The sequence below is a fragment of the Emys orbicularis genome, chromosome 3 (assembly GCF_028017835.1).
Source record: "Emys orbicularis isolate rEmyOrb1 chromosome 3, rEmyOrb1.hap1, whole genome shotgun sequence".
NCBI classification, from domain to species: Eukaryota; Metazoa; Chordata; order Testudines; family Emydidae; genus Emys; species Emys orbicularis.
The window spans coordinates 110,664,801-110,684,494 of NC_088685.1; the positions used below are offsets into that span (position 1 = coordinate 110,664,801).

The 19,694-nt window shown below is 40.7% G+C and overlaps 1 protein-coding gene across 1 annotated transcript in view; it reads left to right on the top strand.

Moving 5' to 3' along the window:
* ADGRG6 (adhesion G protein-coupled receptor G6) overlaps positions 1 to 19,694 on the top strand; it is a 150,807-nt gene that overhangs the window by 65,941 nt on the left and 65,172 nt on the right. Inside the window, exons 4-6 of the mRNA XM_065401180.1 lie at positions 3,753 to 4,376; positions 13,145 to 13,213; positions 17,780 to 17,866. Of these exons, the coding sequence (XP_065257252.1) occupies positions 3,753 to 4,376; positions 13,145 to 13,213; positions 17,780 to 17,866 (780 nt within the window). The remainder of the gene's footprint in view (positions 1 to 3,752; positions 4,377 to 13,144; positions 13,214 to 17,779; positions 17,867 to 19,694) is intronic.

The following is a 19,694-nucleotide window of genomic DNA, read 5'->3' on the forward strand; positions in this document are numbered from 1 at the left end:
CTTCTTACTTACACGGGACTCTCATATTCAAATCATTCTTATGATCATCAACATGATAAGTCAACAAAGTCATGATTTCCCCCAGAGAGAAGGGGTAATGTGAAAATCCTGTTACACTCTTTGTAACGTAATGGGTATTTTCATTGGCACCCCTGTGGTAATCTTAGATAAATAACAGAATTGACTACCCAGCTTTGGCATTAGTTAGATTTTTACAAATTAATACAAATTCAGACCATGGAGTTATCTTTAAACACTAGACAATTTGTTTCCTAGAAGTGAGGTTTTAAAAGGTATGCACTTTAGTATACAATAAGTACACAGGCCAATATACATGTGGGTAGGGAAGGAAATATAAGGGAATAAATTAGTTTAAGGATGGATTTGGGTTGTATAATGGCAGGCATTCACCCATGGAGCACTCCCTGGTGGCCTAGGGTGGAGCTACAGTTGCTTATCTGCCTCAGTTTCCCCTACTGGGCATTTTGTAAGTTCAATGAGCCTTGTATACCATGAACAGTGCCCCTTGAGAGGTCTAGTTTATTTAATCGACACCAAACATGGTATGTACATAAGCCTTCTCCTTCTGCTGTAAGTCCTCAGGCTTCTCCCCTGCTGACTCAGGGTATCTCCCAGACCTCCTTGCCTGAAGAGCTTCGTAATCTCTCTCCTCTAGTGCTTTTTCTCTTTGTGTTCTGGGGACAGTTCCTGACCCCAGAAGCCTCTTCAGGGAGACACCATGGGAAGTAGGTTCCCACCTAGTTCCCTAAGGAATGCTTTCTTTCTCTCTCTCTCTCCTCACCTTCCCCCCGGAAATTTGTGTCTCTATACTAAGCTCCTGTTTGAGCGTACTTAACCTTTTATAAAGCCCAGATGTTCTTTATCTATTCAGCTACCAACCAGCTACTTATTCAATTAACCAGCCACAGATGGATCTAGGTTGGCTTATTCTCCTTAGTGAGCCTGTCACAGGGAGGCCAGGTGCCTGACCCTTCAGAAGGCAGGGGAATTTGGTGAGATTTGGTATATTATATAATACTGGCTTCAAACTGAGGTCCACAGAGCATTCCCTCGTCATCCACAGAGAGTTGGATGAGCATATGGGTGCTGGATCTCCTTGTTTCCAGTTGCAACATTGTATGAAGACAGCTAACTGGCCCAGATGCTCAGCTGATGTGAACCAATGTAGCTCAACTGATTTTAATAGAATTACGTCAATTTATACCAGTTGAGGATCTGGCTCCTTAAATGCCTTCCTAGTATTACTTGCCCATGTAAGCAATCACTGTAGTTGTTAAAGGAATGCTATTCAGTCACCAATGAGAGAGGAGGTGGGTCCACCAGGCAATCTCTCTAGAAAAGTGTAGTTCACACTTTGTAAAAGTGTGGCACCCTGTAGCTCATTCAGTTTAGTACATAGACAGGGCACTACTGTTATATCCAGGTATAAAGCATGGTTTTGGTGCAGCATAGTTATATATTTGTTATGCTGGAGGATGTTAATAACTGCCACCTCAGTAAAGTTGATGGGTGAACTAGGCACCCTTTCTTCAGTCTAAATAGAAGAAGCAATTAAAAGCCCCTTTATGTTATAAAAGCTAGAAAAAATAGGGAGTCACCACCCTAGGACATAAACCATATAGCAAAGCCAATCAGAACTTAAGGCCAGGTCTACACTACATACTTACTGTGGTATAACTATGTCATTCAGGGTGTGAAAAATCCACACCCCTGAGTGATGTAGTAATACCGACTTTACCCCCGTGTAGACAGTGCTATGTAGGTGAGAGAGCTTCTCCCGCCCACATAGCTACTGCCTCTCACAGAGGTGGAGTTATTAAGCCAACGGGAGAGCTCTCTGCCCTCACTTAGAGTGTACATGTACATTTGTATTGTAGACCCACCCTAAGCTATGTGTTTCCCTGGTACAGACTATAAAACGTAGAGGCTAGGGGGATGTTTCATTGCAGTCAGTGTGTTAGAGGCAGAAAGGCAGGAAAAGGCATCAGAAAGTGAGATAAGCAGTGGGCACAGGACTAATTGGAAAGGCAGACTTGGATTTCTGAGCAAGGAATTGCTGTTTGCTGTTTGTTCCTGCTGTATTCAGGGAAACAGGACTTTGTGTATATTCTTGCACTGAAAAAAATACTTGATTCTATCATCAATTTCTTCTCTAACAGAGAATTTCTTCTCCTAATGGCCTCAATATTGATTAACTGCTTGGGCCAAAAGGAACAACAATATTTGTTTTCTCCTTCATATGGTGATCAGCTCCTTAAGTACTGACAGCTGGAATTAATCAAAATGATGAATTGCTTACATATTTGGTAACTGGGACAGAAATCTGCTGGTAACATTGACTCCAATGTTCTGCTCACTCTACATATCCAGAACACATATTGATATTAGTTTTGCCCTTTCTTGGGAGATGTGGGATTCTGATGTTCAACCAGTGCTCCCGCCCAGCACCGTGGAGTCATATTACAAGGCAGATCAGAATTGTTCAGTGACATAACAAATTTACTGAATGTGTTAACATTGCTTATTCTCTTCTTATACCTTTTCAACACAGCCAATGCCCCTCAATATTCTTGACCTTCCCAAACACACAATGAATAGTATTTGTATAAATAACCTTCGCCCTCTTTCCCAGCTCTGAGTTCTTATACCATTCTTTGTAACGTGGTATGTCACCTTACTTATAATGTAAATACAATTACATTACAACTAAGCTATGACAATGCCCTTGTTTTGTAAGGGGAAGCTTAACCAAGTTTCTATCTCTAAAATATGACTACTTGCTATTGTCGTTGAGGAGAGGACAAAATCCTTGAAGTGACTATGGTAACTGGGTAGCGGGCCCTTTGAAGGGATCAGAGGCCCAGCCTACCTGTGACAGGCTGCACAATGGGGGAGATGAGTCGCTCCAGACCAAAGGGGGCTGTAGGAAGCGGCGCGGGCTGAGGGATGTGCTGGCCGCTGCTTCCCGCAGCCCCCATTGGCCTGAAATGGAGAACTGCAGCCAGTGGGAGCTGCGGACGCGGCAGGTAAACAAACCGGCCCAACCCGCCAAGGGGCTTACCCTGGCGGGCTGGGTGCCAAAGGTTGCCGAGCCCTGGACTAGGGCATAAATATTTGTGAACACTAGCTTGCAGCATTCAAACAGACTGCTCTTGAGAAAAATGGAACAGAATCCTCATACCCAACAAAAATCCATTAGTTGAGTTTGGCAATAAAAAAGCCTTTGATTTGCCAAGGAATGTAGCTGAGGCACTCTCTGCTACAGTGTTACAAAGATGTGGCATGGGCTTCAGTTGTGTAATGCACTCATGAAAAACAAGTCAATAAAAATCATGAAAACAAATGAAATGTTTTCAAATTACTGCTGTAGTGTGTTGCCTAATGCGTTCTTACAAGTTACCAGATGAATGCAAAGTAATTGTAAAAATGACTTCTTGCATGCCATGAGTTTTGAATGCAGCCTTAGAGGTTAATAGTTTAATATACTTAATTCAACTTCAGGAGTTATTCGTTATCTGTAATGCAGCACTAAAATGATCTTTGCCCATTTTTGGTTGAATGTATTGCTAAGCTAAATGCACCATAATGTGCAATACTGGGCCAGTTCAATGATAAAAGCATCTTCTAAACGTTTGGTTTATTGAATATTACTTGGATCTTTGTCTTTAAACCAATTTGTATCTCCCTTTGAAATTTATTTATATATGGATTTTTTCATGTGTGTGTACTAGTTGCTGTTTCTCTGAGGAATCAGAAAGTCATCATCCCCCAAACTCCAGATGTGGACCCTGTGTCTGTGGCAAAAACAGTCCCAGTGCCAGTGCTTAGCCAGTTCACACTCTGCTTTGAAGCAACCAAAGCCAGCAATGATACCAGTGACTGGAAGGCTTTCTCCTACAGTGATCCTTTTTCAACAGAACTCCTCAGTTTTGGAAAGACCACAAAAGGCCACTTCCTATCATTCTCAGGCACAAAGTGCATACTAGACAGTGTCCTCATGACGAATTCAAATGGAGATTTTTTCACAGAAACTTTTGAACAATTGTGCATAGTATGGGATGGCTTCTCTGGCACTATAGGTGTATATGGCAAGAGCATCTATCACACGGTTCTCTGCTCAGGTACCCTTGGCCAGGTTATCCTTGGCAATGGAAAATTGGTGTTGGGCTCTGACAGCAATGAAATAAGCTCTTTAAATGGGGACATATACAACTTTCGTCTTTGGAACTTCACCATGAGTTCCCAAAAGCTGTCCAACCTCAGCTGTGATGTGAAAGGAAACATTGTGGACTGGGAAAATGACTTCTGGAATATCCCAACTTCAGCATTGAAAGCAGAAAACAACTTAAGTTGTGGTGAGTATGTTTGGCAGAATCACTTTTGTTAATTTTTTCCCCCATGGCATTGTTCTTGAAGTATCATATGACAGCAAGAAACTGTATGTTTAGAGTTACAGACAGCAGTACTTCCCAAAAGGCAACCTCACTTGTCCTAGCCTTGCCAGCTCCATTCCACAAAAAATTAATTTTGTCCCGGGTGTGTCTGTTCCTTTAGTTTAATCAAAGCTCTCATCCAGCCTGACTTCAAAAGACAACTAATGAGGTTAAACTAAATTTATAAATGAGGGGGTTATATATATTATTCAGGACAGAAGCAATAAATAGCCAAAAGTAATTAGAGAAATAAATAAAAGTTCTCCAATCTTTCCTTTCCATAAACTCATTAGTTTAAATGTGATTTTAAGACAAGTTAGTTAATATACTTGAATGTGGAGATGTGGAGCAAGATAAAATATGTGTTTGTTTAAAAGGGGAATAGGTAGAAATAATACTGTCTATATAATGCTATAGGCATGCAGAGCACTTTACAGAAACATATAAAGACCAGAGTCCCTGACCTGAAGAGGTTACAATCTAAGACCCTTATCCTGCAAGCACTTAAGAATGTGCTTAACTTTAAGCCCTTGAAACACCAGTAGGACTACTCAAGTGCTTAAAGCTAGGCAGGCTATATTCTTTCCTGTGCCAGAGTTCTGTTCAGTGCAGGCCTGGATGGGGACCAATAGAAAGCTGGTTGGGCCACCCTGATTCTCCTGCTTTGTAGCTAAGATTACTCAGGCCCAGTTCACAAGTCTTAAGTCTACTCATTGCTGTGGCTTCTAAGGACATTGCAGCAATAAAAGATTATCAAGATGTTGCAGAGGTACTATTCTTTTAATAGTTGTTGTGATTTTAATGATCCAAGAATTGTCCTAGATCTCCAGGAAAGAAAGTGCTCCAAGTTTCTACCAAGGCAGGAAGTATAGCTATCCACTCAATATGTCACCTCCTTTATTCCCTCATGCAACTCTGAAAATGTCATCATAGAGTAAAGGTATAAGAATGCACCTGGAAATATTATCTTCCATGGATTTTTTACTCTGAGCATACCTGGAAACTTTGAGAGGTGATACAATAGTTTTTTCTCTGGGATCTTCCCAAAACCAATCCCCCCAAAATACTGAATCACTGCTTGAAATAATTTCCATTTCAAACTTCTTTTTAAACTCCGTGTTTGTTATTAGCATTCTTCTCACAGGAAATGAGAGAGAATCATAAGTGGGAAAGGATCCAGTAGGCTTCAGTCCGTCCACGGTGATCTTTGGAGAAAAATATTAATTGAACTGACAATTTGGCACATTAGCCTGCACTTCTGGTCTCTGACCCTCTGGTCAGTAGGAAGGAGCAGTGTGTGCTTTGTGCATTTGCTGTACATCCATTGTGCTGTCTGTGAAGAGTGCCATAAAAAGCATCTGGGCACAAAATAAAACAAACCCAAAAAAACAAAAACAAAAAAACCCCCAGAAACCTGAAGAGAATGAAAGGAGAATAAATAAAGGCAAAAGGGATTAAGAGGAGAGGGAACATTTCAGATTAAAATTGCTGGTTCTTCCCCTTCCCTTTGCACATCATAAGACAAATATTATCTCATGGTCCTGCCTCTTTTCACCCTCCAATCCCCCACTGCACAGTTTCTCCTCTACCCAGTTGCTTGCTCCCCCCCCCCCCCCTTCTTAGTCCCTTGATCTTCTCAACCTCCCTCCCCCATTCCCCACTAGGGTGACCAGACAGCAAATGTGAAAAATCGGGATGGGGGTGGGGGTTAATAGTAGCCTATATAAGAAAAAGGCCCAAAAATCGGGATTGTCACTATAAAATCAGGACATCTGGTCACCCTATTCCCCACCCCTAGCTGGGTTCCCTCTGCTCCCGGCTGGGACAGGAGCTGCAACCTGATGTGGAGCCTGCTACCTGCCTGCCCACGAGATGCAAATAAGAGCGGCCCCGGCTGAGCAGGCACTGGCGTGTGTTGATGACTTGGCACCTGTCTTCTTCCCCCACCCGCAGTAACGGGACTTTTGGTGTCTGGTCAGTACATCTGACTGGACACTTCCAGGTCCCCTTTATAACCAGACTTTCTGGTCAAAAACCAGACAACTGGCAACCCTAGTGTGGATAGATGTATACGTTGTACATGACTGTGATCTGCTTCTGAACTCCAGTTCTGCAGAGAGGGAGACCATCCCCTGCAAGACACACATGACACCGATTGGCTTTCCACAAAAACAATTATACTCCTACAAGGACAGTATTCTTCTCCTAGTGCCTTCTCACATTCAGCTTTCCTGGTTCCTTACCATCTTAATGGTTTTGTATTATGTAAATTCCTTACCAGAAGCACCCATCTACATCTCTGGATAACCTCAGCATGAACCAAAGGAGCTGTACATTTTGTGTTTTCTATCTAACTTTGCTTGGGCAATGGACCTTGTCTTTGTTTATTGTAAAGAACTATGCAAGCCTACGTCACTAGCAAAATAAATATTAGGGCTGTCGATTAATCGTGGTTAACTCACGCAATTAACTCAAAACAATTAATCCTGTTTTAAAAAATTAATCATTGTTTAATACATTTCAATTGGTATTCTATTGTTTAATATTTGTGGATGTTTTTCTACATTTTCAAATATATTGATTTCTATTATAACACAGAATACAAAGTGTACACTGCTCACTTTATATTATTATTTTTTATTACAAATATTTGCACTGTAAAAATGATAAAAGAAATAGTATTTTTCAATTCACCTCATACAAATACTATAGTATAATCTCTTTATCATGAAAGTGTAACTTACAAATGTAGATTTTATTTTTTTTTGGTTACATAACTGCACTCAAAAACAAAACAATGTAAAACTTTAGAGCCTACAAGTCCTACTTCTTGTTCAACCAATTGCAGAGACAAACAAGTTTGTTTACATTTACAGGAGATACTGCTGCCTCCTTTTTATTTACGTCACCTGAAAGTGAGAACAGGCGTTTGCATGGCACTTTTGTAGTCAGCGTTGCAAGGTATTTACATGCCAGATATGCTAAACGTTTATATGCCCCTTCATGCTTTGGCCACCATTCCAGAGGACATGCTTCCATGCTGATGATGCTCGTTAAAAAAATGTGTTAATTAAATTTGTGACTGAACTCCTTGGGGGAGAATTGTATGTCTCCTGTTCTGTTTTACCCGCATTCTGCCATATATTTCATGTTATAGCTGTCTCGGATGATGACCCAGCACATGTTCATTTTAAGAACACTTTCACAGCAGATTTGACAAAATGCAAAGAAGGTACCAATGAGAGATTTCTAAAAATAGCTACAGCACTCGACCCAAGGTTTAAGAATCTGAAGTGCCATCCAAAATCTGAGAGGGACGAGGTGTGGAGCATGCTTTCAGAATTCTTAAAAGATCAACACTCAGATGAGGAAAGAACAGAACCCGAACCACCAAAAAAGAAAATCAACCTTCTGCTGGTGGCATCTGGCTCAGATGATGAAAATGAACATGTGTCAGTCCGCACTGCTTTCTGCTTTGAGCAGAACCCATCATCAGCATGGACGCATGTCCTCTGGAATGGTGGTTGAAGCATGAAGGGACATATGAATCTTTAGCGCATTTGGCATGTAAATATCTTGCGACGCCAGCTACAACAGTGCCATGTGAAGGCCTGTTCTCACTTTCAGGTGACATTGAAACAGGCAGCATTATCTCCTGCAATTTGTAACCAAACTTGTTTGTCTTAGCTTTTGGCTGAACAAGAAGTAGGACTGAGTGGACCTGTAGGCTCTAAAGTTTTACATTGTTTTATTTTTGAATGCAGTTATTTTTTGTACATAATTCTACATTTGTAAGTTCAACTTTCATGATAAAGAGATTGCACTACAGTACTTGTATTAGGTACATTGAAAAATAGTATTTCTTTTGTTTTTTACAGTGCAAATATTTGTAACCAAAAATAAATATAAAGTGAGCACTGTACACTGTGTATTCTGTGTTGTAATTGAAATCAATATATTTGAAAATGTAGAAAACATCCAAAATATGTAAATAAATGTTATTCTATTATTGTTTAACAGCACGATTAATCAAGATTAATTTTTTTAATCGCTTGACAGCCCTAATAAATATTAATGCTCCCCTTATTTCATGTTTTAAAACAAAGTGTAGTCACTGAAATATATCAATGGCAGGTTCCTTTTCTCCCATCTGTAAAATTATTGTAAAAAATAAACATGAATACTCATCAGACTAGCAAGGTAGTGGGCCCCAGGTTTTATACATTAATACTCTGTTTTACATATGTATTAGTTTTGATATTTAAAATATTACAATAGTGCCCAAGGGCCATAATCAGGACCAGGACCCCATTGTACTGTGCTAGGCACTGTACAAACACATATGAAGATACAAGCTCTGCCCCCAAAAAGTTTTATTAGCTAAGAAATTACTTTGGGAAATCAGTAGTAGTGTATGTGCAGTGGAAAGAGCCACCTTACCCACCTACACCACACTCTGTTTGGTAAGAGTGCAAAAAGGCCAGCACTCCAAGGGAAGTATGACTCCTTAGATAATTGTACCTCTCCTGTCCCAAAGCCCAAGAGAAATCTCCAGCGCCCTTTTCAGTCTTCTCCCAGGCGTGCTAAATTATTACAATACTACTGGCTTACCCAACTATAACATTTCCTCAGGGAAAGTACTGTGAGAAATACCACCTCAAAAACTCAGCTAGAAACCCTAGAGGGTGCACCTGTAAGATTTTTCTCTTCTTGTCATCTTTTTGAGTAATAAAGAATTCTTTGTCAAACCAACCTTTGAAATAAGAGTTGATGAGTCAGGCTATCATCGACAGACAAAGAACTAGCAACATTAGAGAGATTACTTTATCTTACTGATAAGGATTCATTTAATTGCAAAGCAAGGGTTTGTTTAGAAAAGAGAGATTCATCCTGCCCTGTTCATGCTTTGGTAAGGAGCTGAAAGAAGCTCATTAACAAAGCAGTCTGAACACTTACTAGTGAATGCAACATATTTGCATGCGAATGTCACTTGCATTATTGAACTCCGCAAAGGGCTCTATTTTCATTTGCAGTTAACAGACTTTTCAGGCAGCATTTGCTAATGGAATTACTGAACATATGAGCAGCAACAAATTGCTGCAGATAACTTTCTTTTGAGAACTGTGCCTTTTACCGGTTTAATATTCCATTCAGAATTTGATTCATGTTCATGTTCTTACCACTGTATAGTGGTGCTGGGTTTTTCTGGGTTTTTAAGACAGCACGCTAATGCTACTCGTCATTTAGATGGGCCTGTATTTCATTTCACTATAAAATCATCAGCTGCATTTGATACCAATAGTACTTGTCCTTATCCTATACCCACATTAATACAAAAAATTAATTGGTTCAGTCATACCTGGCCATCCCTTTTAAGTCCAAAAAGTGAATTAAGCAAGATGTGTAAAGGGTTGACATGCTTAGGCGATATTGATGAAAATATAGCAGCAGCTCAAAGTATGTTGACATTCAGATCCTCATATCTTCTTTTACTGAGCACTGAGAGATGACATGGTCTGGCCAAAATCAGGCTTGATTAACACAAAAAAGGGTGTGTTTAGCATCATGCCCAGGCATATTCATCTTTAAAAAAAATACTACTAAAGTGAGGTCTATTGCCAAGTGGAAGTTACAGTGACCTTCAGGTAGCTACCCTACTCTGATACAGACCCAATAGGGGATCAGCTTTCAGGGTGTTAACCTATTAACATTAGCAAATATATTTGTAAAAAATGCTTCACATAGGATGTCATGTGGCTTGCAAAGGATGCTCGGTGGAGTTTAGTTTCTCATATAAAATATGTAACTCATCCCACCGTCCCAAAAGTTTCAAGTTATTTCATGGAAAAACACTTCATCATACTTTTAAGCCTGGCCTTGTATTCTCTCAGGTCTCCAGCCCGCAATATCCCACTATGCTACATGACCTTCCAGTCCTAGAATCCCTTCCAGGAGGTCCCTTCCAGTCCTAGAATCTATGAATCTATGAAAAACCTCTGGGTTCACTGCTGCCGAGTGATGAGCACCTGGCTCCATCCTAGCTCATTCTCAGCACAGCAATAACCACACCACATGCCTAGCAGGAACAGAATAGGAATAATATTTTCAAAAATATCTAGGTGGTTTAGGTGTCTAAATCCCATTTTCAGCAATGATGTAGGATCCTAATTCTCGTGGTACTTAGGCTCTTAAGTCACTTAGGCAATTTTTAAAGTTTTACCCTCACTCCTACTTTTTCTGTTTTTAACTTTTTCTGTTTTTTTTAATGAGCCCGACACTGCTCCTATTAAAGTGAACCACAAAACTCCGAATGACTTCAGTGAATTCAGCAGGGTTGCCAGGTGTCTGGTTTTCAACCAGAACGCCCAGTCAAAAAGGGACCCTGGAGGCTCTGGTCAACACCGCTGACCAGGCCATTAAAAGTCCGGTCAGTGGCGCAGTGGGGTTAAGACAGGCTCCCTGCCTGCCGTGGCTCTGCACAGCTCCCGTAAGCAGCAGCATGTCCTCCCTCCGGATCCTAGGTGTAGGGGCAGCCAGGGGGCTCCGCAAGCCACCCCCGCCCCAAACACCAGCTCTGCAGCTCCCATTGGCCAGGAATGGCGGCCAATGGGAGCTGCGGGAGCCGCGCCTACATACAGGTAGCATGCAGAGCTGCCCGGCCACGACTCCACAGGAGCCATAGGGGGGACATCCGCTGCTTCTGGGAGCTGCTTGAGGTAAGCGCCGTCCAGAGCCTGCACCTCTGACCCCCTCTCATGCCCCAACCCCCTGCCCAGCCCTGATCCCCCTCCCGCACTCTGAACCCCTCAATCCCATCCTGGAGTACCCTCCTGCACCCCAAACCCCTCATCCCCAGCCCCACGCCAGAGCCCACACCCCCAGCTGGAGCCCTCACCCCCCACAGCAGCCAACCCCCTGCCCCAGCCCTGATCTCCCTCCTGCCCTCCAAACCCCTCAGTCCCATCCTGGAGCATCCTCCTACACCCCAAACCCCTCAGCCCCACCTGGAGCACCCCCAGCTGGAGCCCTCACCCCCCCCTCCCCTGCCCCAGCCTGGAGCCCCCTCCCACACTATTAAGTCCTCATTTCTGGCCCCACCCCAGAACCTGCACCCCCAGCCCAGAGCCCATACCCTCTCCCACACCTCAACACCCTGCCTCAGCCCAGAGCCTCCTCCCATACTCTGAACCCCTCAGCTCCACCCTCCAACCTGGATCCCTCTCCTGCACCCCAAACCCCTCATCCCTGGCCCCACCCCAGAGCCCTCACCCCCAGCCACCCCCTCCTGCACCCCAATCCCCTGAGCCAGCCCAGTGAAAATGAGCAAGTGGCTGAGGGTGGGAAGAGCGAGCGACAGATGGAAGGGGATGGAGTGAGAGGGGGCGGGGCCTCAGAGAAGGGGCAGGGAAGGGGAAGGGCCTCAGAGGAGGGGCGGGCCAAGGGTGTTTGGGTTTGTGTGAGTAGAGAGTTGGCACCTTAGAATGCAGCTCCAGCCCCAAACTTATTGGACCAGATCTTCTGTTATGGCTGTGCTAATTTACACTGGCTGTTAACAATCCAAAGAGGCCAAAAACTGCAGCCAGGGATTGATGTGGCATAGAAGTGTCCCATCCATGCCTTCTTCCTCTGGACACACTCTCTTTCCCCATCTAACATAGCTGCAGGCAAAGGTAGTGGTAGCAGAACCTCTCTGTAGCTGTGCGCTACTAAAGGAACCCTCTTGCACTAAGGTGATTCTCCCAGGAAGATATGCTGGTTTGGGGGCCAGACCAAGCCAGCCATATAGCACAAAACATCTGTACTTCACCTAGACATCTGGCCCATTCACATTTTACACATACAAGCTGGGCTTTTTAATATTGTTTATCTAAGTATTTAGTATTTATTTAGTATTATTTCTGCACATGTGCATTATCAAGTATGCCATGCTATTTGGTCCCATTATTTTCAACATAATGTGCAAAAGTAGTATGTGCGGCTGAAGCACAGGGATATTCAAAATATAATGAATGCAGCTACCCCATTACTTGCTCAGTTGGTCATGTTATATATGTAGTTGGGTTTCCATGCCACCAAAATATGTGCATGTTGATATGATTAATTCAGTAAACACACATTCTGATATCTTTATCTGTTTATTATACATGCATACCAGAACATTAATCATGCCCACGCCCTGCACACAGGAACTGGTTAAATCACAGCTTATCTGCTTGGTATCTCCTTAGAGGAATTTCTCTGACTAGTACGCTGGTAGACTACATTGCCACAACTGAGTTCAGAACTCACTTGAAGATGCCATGTTGTTATCCATTAATTCTGGATAGGCACTACAGCCACACTAACTAGTACATTTTTAAACAGTTGGGTGGAATTTTGCCACACACTACTCAATGATTTCCAGGGGAGCTGAGTAGCTAAATCTAACAGAAATCTTGGAAAACATGAAGATGGGAGGTATTGTTAGATATGACCCAAACTTGCAAGCCAGCAGGATTTTCCTGGAGTTGTCAGCAACATAGGGAAATGATTATACATGAGTCTTCTGAGCAAAATGGCATATCAGGTTTCCCACTGAGATAAACCAGAAAAAGACCTGCGAGTGCATGACCTAATATATTTTGAGATATGACAGTGGTATGTATCATATGCCAAACATTTTTAATGATTTGTCTTTCCTAATTTTAAAGGCTCATATCTAATTCTCCCACCTGTAACTGAACCAACTAGTTGTGAAAATCTTGGAAGCCTTTGCCAAGGTAAGAAGCCAAAGACACTTTTTGTATTTTTCAGCTTTACCAAATCTCCCTGTTTTCTTTTCTTTTAATTTCATTTTACTTTAACTTCTTAAGGCTGACCTCTAGAAAACTGAGCAAAGAAAGGAATTTCTTAGCTTCAACAGATGTGTGGGTGTACTATACATACAGTATGTAGAAAGAATGTGATCACATTCTTGATAATACAATCAAGTCCATAAAGTCTTCGTTGTATCAAAACCTAACAATCATATGCTAATGCAAAGATGAACTGGTTTCATGTCTTTCCCCATCTCTTTTCCTCCTGCAGTTAAAGGCTGTATTGTTAATGCTGGTAGAAAAATCTGTAAATCAGGCATAAACTGATGTAATTACAGGAGCTGATCATTATTTAGATGTTTTTAACAGGCTGCTGCGAGACTTAATTAATTGTTAGTATGGTTTGAGATCCTCAGGTGAAAGGTATTATACAAATACAAAGTGTAATTGTTATTATTCATATAATAAAACTACTTATTGTAATAGCTGATGATTTTCTGGCCTTCCCCCCCATAGGCATACTACTGAATGATCACTATAGGTATCAACATGTCTGTCAGTCACAACAGGAGTCATGATATCAGACCTCTTAAAGGGCCAGATCAGCTGAGTTACTCCTGGAGGAATTCTGTGCCATTGCGCATGTGCAAAATTCATATCCCTCTGCAGAATTTCTTTGCTTCCCCTCACAAAATGACAGGGAAGCAAAGGGAAGCGCGCAGGGGAGGGGTGGGGCTGGGGGTGCCCATGGGCATAGTTTGGGGGGACATTGCAAGATTAGCACTAGAGCTGGGTGAACACTGCAGAGTTCCACTTCCATGTGCCATGTGAATCAATGCTGCAGGGATTACTCATAGGGATTCACCCCCAATCAATTCCTGCAGCTCTGCCTGGTGGTTGGAATTCAGCACAACCCCCTGGCATGAATGGTGGCAGGCCTACTTTCACAATGCATTCATGAACCCAGAGCCTACTAGTTGGGTTAAACTTCTCTATAAAACTTTCATACAGCTCTATGCTAGTTGCAGCAGCAACACTTGCTCTAAAATAATTTCAAGTGATTTAACCCTTTTAAAGATAAGGGATAGAAGGCAGAGGCAGGAGGGAAAGAAAAGTAAATAAAGAGGAAGGACTTAAGATTCTTGGAACTCTTTCTGTGGTAAAGAGTAAAAATAAAACATATTGAGCTTAACAACAGAGGGTAAAATTAACTCCTGGTGGGGAGCCAGGGTAATGACTATAGCAGGCTATAATGGAGTTTTAGCCACTTGCACTGGATTTTCTTGTGGTGAATTTGACTCAGGCTGCTGGAGCATATACTTGCAGTGTTTCAAACTAGATCTCAACTAATGTCCAGATTGCAAAGTCCACAGTTAAGGTGAAATGCCAGTTAGGTCCAGAAGTTAGTTTTAAATAGCATCTTTTGGACTTAAGGCACCCAAAGTACTTTGCAATAATGAGGTAAATACTGGTCCTGGAGCGACTGCTTAGGTAAATGTGGTAGCCATCATGAACTCAATAATAGCTCTCACACAGTCATGGTTATTAAAACCAGTTTTATTGAGACGAGATTATGATAACCAGGACATCAGGATAGTCTTTTTAGAAGAATGCCCAGCGATCTAAGATTTGCACCAGACAAACAGTCAGTACTGCAATATTATCACATCCAAGGATGGTGTTTCTTAATGTGCTGTCCTACTCTGAGACCGGATTCTGTTAAAATGGCACGTTTCTGTATTTATTGTTTCAATGGTGTCAGATCAAATCTGCTCACTTTATAACTGAAAAGAGAGAGAGAGAGTGTGTGTATGTGTCTGTGTTTCTGACTGCCAAACCTGCAAACTTTCTTTGGACTCTTAGGGTTAGTGTGGGTTCTTGCCTTTTTTTTTTTCATCATCACTAGTTATGAAATCGCCAAATTATGCCATCAATTATACGTGTTTGGAATTTAGTAAACAATTCTATTGGTTTAAAGAAATAAGATCCATATGCCTCTCTTAGCTGTGTTCTGCTTTTAGCTGCTCTGTAGTGCTAAAAGGAATAAAAAGCCTTAAAAACTTATTTCTCAGCAGATCTGATTCTGAAATCGCAGGAGGAAGAGATCTGATTTATAAGAATGTGCCATTTCTGTGTAGTCACTTTTCAGATTAAAACCACCCTCTGTTACAGCTTCCCAGACTACCCTTGAGCCCATGGTTTTTTGTCTGAGAGGCTAGAATGTTACAAACTAAGCTAAACTAAGCTGCCACTATAACATTAATTTTATTACTTTAATGGACAAAGCCTATGCTTTCACTTTAACGGGTACCTAATTACCTAAGGCATCTGCATACAGGCTGCTGAAATTTTGTTCATTTTGTGATTCCTCTTTGTTCAGTTTTTCCTTCCTACTAATCTCCTTTTATCAGGAAGCCATTATTTAAACACTTTACCAAGAGGATGACACGCATCGTGTCCTCCTATGCTACCAATTTCGTGAACCGGCTAGTAGTGGATGCTGAAGAAAGTTATGGTGGTGGCTGTCCCTAAACCAAGGACATTGTCTTTCCAACAGATAAGGGGAAATGGATCAAACCAAATTTGTTTCAGATCACAACTCACCCTTAGGACTGCATGGAACAGCACTGTATCCAAGCTACCAAGATGATGAAGAAAATTGTGTGTACATTTTCTCAGTCCCTGATCATTCTGGCAAGATGTTCGTCAATTTGCAAGTAGAACATTGTTCCTTCTCACAATGTGACACAACAAACTAGGCCTGATTTTCAGCAATGTTGAGCACCTGCAGCTCTCACTATCTTCATCTAGAGTTTTGAGGTCTCAGCACCTCTGAAAATCAAGCTGCCTATGTTTACTAGGACTCTAGAATGCAAAGAAACGTTTAGCTTTTTCTGTCAAAGTTGGTTAAACTTCCACTTCTCTTTCAGATTCTCCTACTTCTTTCACTGTAAGTACTGTCCATCTCCCATGAAGTATCTGGAATTTAGCCCAGAAATGGAGTCACAAAGAGAAAGCTTTTAACTTATACTTAATGTTTGTTAACCTTTATGCATTCCAAGTGATCTAAGTTTGATAGGAAGTATTATAAACTAATGTGATACACTGAACATTATCGACATCTCCTGTTCCCTCCCACATAAGCCTGGTCATCTGTTTATAATTATTACTGATTACTATCCTTTGGATAGGTTGCCACTATTCAGATGTCAAGCATTTTTTTAATGAACTCATTTCCACTGTGTCATAAAAGCAATTGTTGAAGAAAAAGAACAGATGCTGGTTTTTTATGGGTTAAAGACCTTAGATTTTTTATAGCAGCATTTGGTAATAGGGATGGATGCCTTTTTCTTTTTTACCACTTTTGTTGATTTGGCTAATGAGGTCCTCTTTGTCATAATTATATAAATGGTTGAACACATACGATCCACTGAATTATAAACCTGTGTGTTCAAATTCTTTAAGTTGTTTCTCTGTTTTGCTTAATAAAATATTAATAGAATACAAGTAACAAAGGTGAAACAAATTTATTCTCTCTCACCAAAAAATCATACAAGAAGCTTGTAACAAAAACAACATAGAATGCAACTAGGAAAAAAAACAAACCCTGCTGAAAATACACATTCATAAGCTTTGGAGCTTGGTTGTTGGCCAAAATTGTATCAGAAAAGAACATGGCAGGTTGAGAGCTTATGATGTATAAGTGTCCATATTGTGAAGAGAGCTTTCCAGCAAAACACTATCAATTTTGGGTTTGAGTTCCCTGCGAATTACTGAATAAAATACATTTCTTTTCCAAACTGTTACTTAAAATGCAGTGATATGATTATTAATTGTTTTGCTGATATTCTGTGTAAACACACAAACCTATTCTGTTCTGAAAGGAATTTTCTGGTCTATCTTCTCTGTACCAACTGAAAATGCATTTGAGCTAGTCCCTAAGGGATAAATTTTGCAAGTGCTGTGTGAGGTGGTTCCTCCTGATATCAGTAGGAATTGTACAGTACATGAAGCTTTGAAAATCAATTTATTGAGAATATTCCATGTATGATTTTAATTCTGTTCATTATACAGATCTTAGTGGAGCTAATTAGATCCTTACACTGGTGTTTTAATTTCACAGTTGTTCTTCATCTTCCTTCCCTGGGTAGAGACATCTATTTTTTTCACAAGCAAATGTTCGTAGTTTGTGTGTCTTTGAAGCCATGTTATTTATTTTCTGGCCTTTGCACAACTCTTCATTGAAGATCTTATAAAATGATTCAGAATTTGTGAGGACAGTACAGGACTGATCTTGCAACCCTTACTCCCACTGAAGTCCGCAGGAGTAAGGATTGCAGGACTGGAACCTACATCAGTTCATTCATATTCATCACTTTATACAGAAGTTTGGTGTGTGCATATTAACATGTATAGTAAATGGTTTCCTTCACTCTCTATATATGTTTTCATGCATTATTCCCATTGTGCCTGACCGCATTAACATTCATGTTTCATGCAAATTCACCTTTCTCTCATCTTTGTTACCAGCTACTACTGTAAATGCTACTACTCCTCCACCACCCACTGTCACCACTAACATGCCCGATACTAATAGAACCGATAAGCCAAACGATGGTAAGAAATCCTGTGTTACATTTTTCCTTGTACTGTGTCTAGAGCAAATGTATTGTGTTATAAGGTTTATTTAAATATAATAAATGTCAAGTTTCACATATTGGGTTTGATTCTGCTCTTAATTACACTAGTGTAAATCAGGAGTTACTCCATGTCAATCATGTAAAACTGGTTTGGGAACAGAATCAGGCCCAATATTTGTTTAACATGCTTGCATATTTCTTGTATAAAAGCGAGCCATTTCTACATTATGTATCACTTGTTATTTATATTATTCATTCACTAATCTTCAAAGCACACAGGGCCAAGATAGATATTTTAAAAAGAGGATAAAAATAGACATGTCTTTGAGACATTTTAACATAGCTGCTGTTTAGGTGCCACATAGCAGCGACGTTTTCAGCTGGGCCAGTGGAACTTTGGAATGATCTATTCCCCATTGGTAAGTTTGAGAAGCCAAGTAGAATCTGTCTGATGGAGCCAAACAACTTCCACTGACTCAATAGGAATCTTTCCATTGACTTCAAGGGGAGCGGGATCATGTTTTATTTAGGAAAATATTGACAACATTAAATATAGTAGTTTTCATTCAGGAAGATTAGGGAAACTTTAATGGTACCAGATGAATCAATTATAAGCCCACTGCTATTCACAGGAAAGTAGAGATTTCCTTTGAGATTTTGTCAAGTTCTGAGAGATCACTTTCTTCGGGAGATAGTGTAGCATGTCAGGGGAGCTACCAAAATACAAATTAAGTAAAAATAATAATAGTAATGAATTGAAAGAAACTATTTTAACACAGCTTTCATTGGTTTTCTACAAAATATCACAGGAGATCTCACAAAAATCCTTGTCTGCAGGGATTTCATTTTCAGTGGGCTCCACAGAATTAAATCAATGATTGTGTGTTCATTTCTATTGGAGGATTTAAAACCTCTGGTAGTTTTATACTATAGGTTATTATGTCCTGCAAACACTACTGTAAAGTTCATCATAGAATTTAGTAGTTTGTACCTATATTTTTCTTCTTTGATATTTGACTGTACTCTAGAGGAAAAGAGCCAGACCCTGGAAAGTGTTGAGTCACTTACGTCAAGGGGTGTTTCGTTTCTATTTATGGAGCCAATCCCTAGATGTTCACACTGAACAGTTAACCCATTACAGTAAGGTTGAGATTTTCAAAGCCACGTAGGGAAACTGGATGCCCAATTTCCATTAAAATCAATGGAAATTGGATGTCTAAATCTTGTGGTTGTCTATAAAATTCTCTTCATAAAGCAAAAAGACTAAAAGACAAGAGGCCAAATTCATACTTAAAGTAAGCAAATACAGCTTCCACTGAGCTAACTGAGAGTTTCTGACATGAGGTGAATCATTTAGTTTGTATAAATAATTTTTCTTTCATCCATTAACTATATGGCTTGCTACATACAGACCTGCGGGAATTAAGAGTTCCTGCTACAGTTATCTTCAGAATGAAGAGAAATTCACCTGAATCCTCCCACTCACTACTACAAGGGCAGCAAGATTCTATGATAAAAGGGGTAAAAAATATAGGAATTATCTCAACCCCAATTATTTGGCCAGTGAGACAAAGGCCTCTCCAACCCAGTAAAAGTTCATCATCTAAGGACCAAAACCCAGAGAGAAAAAATGCACACAACTTGTTCTTCCTACCTACTTCTGAGGCCACATCAGCTGCTTCTGGGGAGACTGAAGTTGGTACCTTGGCTCCTTTTACAGAGCACAATACTACAATGAATCAGTCAACCCATAATAGTGTTTTGAATCATTCTAGTGGCTTACTGAATGAGATTTATGATATAGC